At 33.1% G+C, this 4919-nt stretch overlaps 1 protein-coding gene across 1 annotated transcript; it reads right to left on the bottom strand.

The window, feature by feature from the left end:
- Positions 1 to 355: 355 nt before the first annotated feature.
- LOC102681113 (tubulin polyglutamylase TTLL4-like) lies at positions 356 to 3277 on the bottom strand. The gene has a single exon (XM_006611416.2). It carries the CDS (start codon positions 2977 to 2979, stop codon positions 1285 to 1287), a length of 1695 nt encoding a protein of 564 aa, XP_006611479.1. The 5' UTR covers positions 2980 to 3277; the 3' UTR covers positions 356 to 1284.
- Positions 3278 to 4919: the final 1642 nt, after the last annotated feature.

Below are 4919 nucleotides of genomic sequence, written 5' to 3'. Positions count from 1 at the left end.
CCTTCTATCCATAAAATTTTTTCGATTTTATGCATCTTTCGTTTGTACAAATTTTTATTAATTCTATTTTACATAATTTCCAATCTTTTTCTATATATATATATATATATATATATCTATATATACACATCATATTATCGTTATGAATTTTGTCTTAATATAAATAAAGTATCAATCATCAATTATTATTTACATATTTACTGTAAATTATTAACAATAATTGCTTTAAATACTAATTTATACCTTTTCTCTCTGTACAATATTTTACATTTTGATAACGATGTCATTATCAAAGTATTTTTTTTATCAAAAAAAATTGTTTATTAATCAACCAGTGAAATAATCTAATTCTATGATATTCAATATTTGATTTTATTATGTTATTCTCATGTGTGTTATAAGATGTGTGATGTACAAATTTCTTAAATCGTATAAAATATTGTTACACATCAATGTTTTACATATTATTTTTATGGTAACCTGTAAAATTCTCAAAATGCTATAAATTCCACGATACAATTGTTTTGCAAATTGATACAACATTGTTTCCTTTATTTTGTTAAAAAATAATAGATATTAAAAACTGTCGATATATCCATATTTATAATCGATTCGTTATATAAACGGTGCTTTATAAGGCGATCGTTAATTAACTATGAAAACTAAAATAGAAATTGAATACATTTTATCTCTATTTCTGTGTGCATTTGCTAATTTTTTTTTAATTCACAATCAAAATTAATTATACCCCTAAATTATGCGAACCTATCAATAACTTTACTTCTAACCTTATTTTCAAGCCGAAGACACTAAAGATTAAAAACGTACAGCATTATCCAACATAACATATTCGGGACGGATCGGAAAAATTCGAACGAAATCGTCAGAAATCTCGTATCACTCTAGATTTCTGCGAAAGTTATGAAATCCAGGATTTGAATATAAAAAAAAAAAAGAAAAGAAAAAAAAACATATTAAACAAATTAAATTATTATTTTATCGTTAACCCATGAACATTATCCCCTTTTTACATATTTTCTCTTCCATACGTTCGTTCTCGAAACGATCACGTTCGACTTTTGCCGAACAGAGCCGAAATCGAGTTGTTCTTCGCATTCTTATTACCGATAAACCGAATCTGGATTTCGAAACTTTCGATAATATCGAGATATATTATAATCTCAAATATTTGGTTTAAGAACGATTCACACGTTTTTCCCAAAAAATGATTCCAAAGATACTCTTCGATATTTCTTACCAGATTACAATCATAAAATCTCATCTTCAAGACAAATGATATTTCTTCTTGCAAAGCTTTCTCAGCCTCTCGATACCCTTTGACCGATTACGCCCGTATTCGTGTTCCCACGCATCTAACAACAAATTATAGTATCTTGATTCTTCAAAGAAAGTAAAGTATTGATACGTATCGCACGTAGGGAAGACTCTCTCGAACCGACCCGATTGAGTAATCTCATCCTCGTGTTTTATCAGCACTCTAACGTCATCCGGTGTTAAGTTCTTCAATATCGATTTCAAGTAATATTTCCTACTAGCTTTTTTCATGATAGCGTATTGCTTCTTCCTATCGTCCCACGTCAGCATATTCGAATACAGATGCCTGTTGTAACAGATTACGTGTTTCTTGTAAATCACTCTCAAAACCTTCAGTTCCTTGGGGCTCAACAGATCAGGTACGTGAAAACCGACCAAATTTAGATAATCCTTTGCCAATTGGCCTTTGATCAATTTACAGAGGGGAGTGTCAGATTCCATAGAAGGAAAATCGTTCACTTCGAGTAGCCACGGTCGATAATGTTTATCCAACAGAACGTCGAAACCGAAAAGCTGATAGAAATTGTACGTGCTCATCGAGGTCTTCTTCCACGCTTTGTACAAGGAAGGCTCCGCGGAGATCACGGTTTTAATAGCTATGTCCTTAATCTTGGTCCAGATCTTGATGATGTCCACGTTATCGGTGGAAGCCAAGTACTTCCAAAGGCAGCTCAGCGTCCACATGTTCCCCTTGCCCTGGTTCGGATCGTCGTTCGGCCTGAAGTTCGGATTGAACTTGTTCACGCTTGTGTTCGTGAGGTGCATGAACTTGTTCGACAAGGTGTTCACGTGATTCACGTATTTTTCCGTAGCTAGCCTCACCAAACCCTCCTTGTACACGTATATCCTTAGAGGATCGATGCTGGTCAACAGCACGTACAGCCTCAAGTCGAATTTTATACCGTCGATCAATCTTGGCGAGGAGATGTATCGTTGCACGACGAACGACCGATACGTGGGTATCTCGTACAAATGGGACACTATCTTGATCCCGCTTCCCGCGCAACAATCGGGCGGCTTAACGATCCAAAATCCTCCGTTCTTCTGCATAAATTTGCCCAACAGGTATCTCTCGTCGGGCAGGATGAATGTCAACGGTATGAAATCGAAATTCTTGCTCCCAAACTTTCTCTTCATCCTTCGAAAATTCTTCGAGAGGGCTATCTTGTCACCCAGCTCGATGCTGCTCGGGAAATGATTCACCTTCGAGTAAATTTTCGTCCGTCTTAATCTGGAGTAAGCGGCGGTGCTACACCAGGTGCCGCACCAGTTGTCCGCGGAGCTGCTTGTCGTCTTGAACCCGGATTTCTTCGCCGTGTTGGTCACGATCCCCGTTGGATTCTTCTTAGCTTGCCACCATATCAGGTGTTTGGTGATCTCTGCGGGCAGTTTCGTGGTTTCGTTCGTGTGGAAGATGATGAATGGCGGGACGTAGGCGAACAGGCTCAATCTCATCGGTAATAAGTTTTTGTCACCGGAGCCGACATCGGGGATCGTTCGACGGATTCGATAAGGTCTGGCCTTTAACAGCGTTTCGGTGATCTCGATGTACGTGTACAGTTCGTCGTCCTCGAAATAACTGTTGTTGTACGATAATTTACTGAAGCAAGTGCTCGTGCAATCCTCGGTCATTTGTATTGTCATGTTCCAATTCGGTTTTTTCAAGTTTGTTTCGGGTTGGTTCGAGATTTTCTTAATACTGCTCGGTGGTTCTTTATCGATCGATCGAGTCGATGGATGGATCAGTTGCACTGGAAATTTTTAATTTTTTTTTTGGCCGAAAGTGGAGCGGTGGGGGTTAGTGATGAAGGTGAAATTGCAATGAAGTTTGCGTCTGTCTTTGATGCGCTTTGAAGTTGCCAGATTTTTAAAGCGATTTAAAAGCAGTAGTTTGAAGTTAGAATCAAAAGAATTCGTGTTTTATTGAATAAAATGGGAAATATATATAGGGATATGTTTAGGCGTTGCGTATTTGCCTTGAAATGCGTTTTTTAAATGTGATTGCAAATGAGCTTTCGTTACAATTGATAAGTTTTACGAATTTATAATTGTTTGTCGAGAGCTAAGTTCAGGGAGAATGAAAATATTTGTGACTTTCATGTAAAGGGGATCAATTTTTTAATTTATAAAAGTACACGACTGTACAACTTGTGAATAAACTTTTTTTTAACATTGAAATTAATTTTTCATCAAGTGCAATCTATACTGAAGACATCATCTATTCATCTTATTAAAAATTGAACATATGTTATATCATATATGTTTGGTATAATAATCATTAATATAATTTTGTGTTATAAATAAAATAAAATTAAATGCAAATTGTAATGTTTTATCGTCAAATTTGTTATATATAAGAATTATCGTGGGAGGAAATGATTTGGAAAATTAAAAATACATATATTTCAAATCAATTCTTATTTTTTTATTTTATCGCCGAAGAATTTAAAAAAAGAAAAAAAATTACAATAATACGAAATAATTGACACTGTAATTTGCATGTCTTTTTCCGTAAAATTAACCTAATATTTCGAATTTGTGTCGTTGTTTATGTAAATAGATACAAATCATATTTCAAACGGAAAATAAAATAATATTGTTTGTTATGGTATTATTAAATAAATGATATTATTATTCCTTTCAATAATCATTAAAACAGTGTTCAATGGTTAACACTGGTTAATATAATGCGCAAAAATAAGGGATTCGTTCAATAATGCTATAATAACTTTTAATTAATATCTAATATTAAATGTTTTTTCGTTAACACGTTCTGCCCTGTGTGAATATCTAAAATTATCGATAATAAACATAAAATAAATAAATGATACCATTTATCAATTTGATTTTTCAAATAAAACGATTCGGAAAACTTAATCATTATCCTTCTATCGAATAAAAATTAAATACACTATACTATACTACAACTCAATATTGTTTTGTAATAAAAATTAAATAAGAACCGAACGTGTTAAAAACATACTTACGTTATCGATATAATAGTTTTTCGTATAAAATAATTTGACAATGATATTATTATCTCTTTATAAAATAAAAAAATTAAATAGTCCAATTTAATCGTTAATCTCATCTGATCGTGGAAAACGGATTGAAAAGTTATTTTCAATCTGAGCAATGCAATTGCTATGTACGAATATTACAAAAAAGACCATAAAAAAGTTTTACAAACCTGTATGGATCGATCTTAATCGCGTTTGGTATTGGTACATCCTTCCCGGTTAAATTGAAATTTAAAAAGCAAAAAGAAAATAAGAAAACTAGAAAAAGAAAGAAAAAAATCCATTGCGACAATTTCTATCGTTGTAAAATCAGTTTTATTAAGTCAAATAATGCCATTTACATTAAGGTAAATTTGCACAACCGTAGTAAAGGCACATGACGTAAACATCTGGTGACGTAACCTTTCTATCCAATCATTTCTATACAACAATTGTACTTCCTATACAAGTTGGTGTACGATGTATATATTACGTATATCTATATAAAAAAGGGATAGAACGAAGGACTTTGTGTTTTCTTTTTTTTCTATTTTTCTCTTTTTTCTTTCCTTTTCTGATTCATTT

The sequence above is a fragment of the Apis dorsata genome, unplaced genomic scaffold, assembly GCF_000469605.1.
Source record: "Apis dorsata unplaced genomic scaffold, Apis dorsata 1.3 scaffold_88, whole genome shotgun sequence".
NCBI classification, from domain to species: domain Eukaryota; kingdom Metazoa; phylum Arthropoda; class Insecta; order Hymenoptera; family Apidae; genus Apis; species Apis dorsata.
Note: the sequence above shows the minus strand (reverse complement) of the source record. Positions and strands in the feature narration are given on the sequence as shown.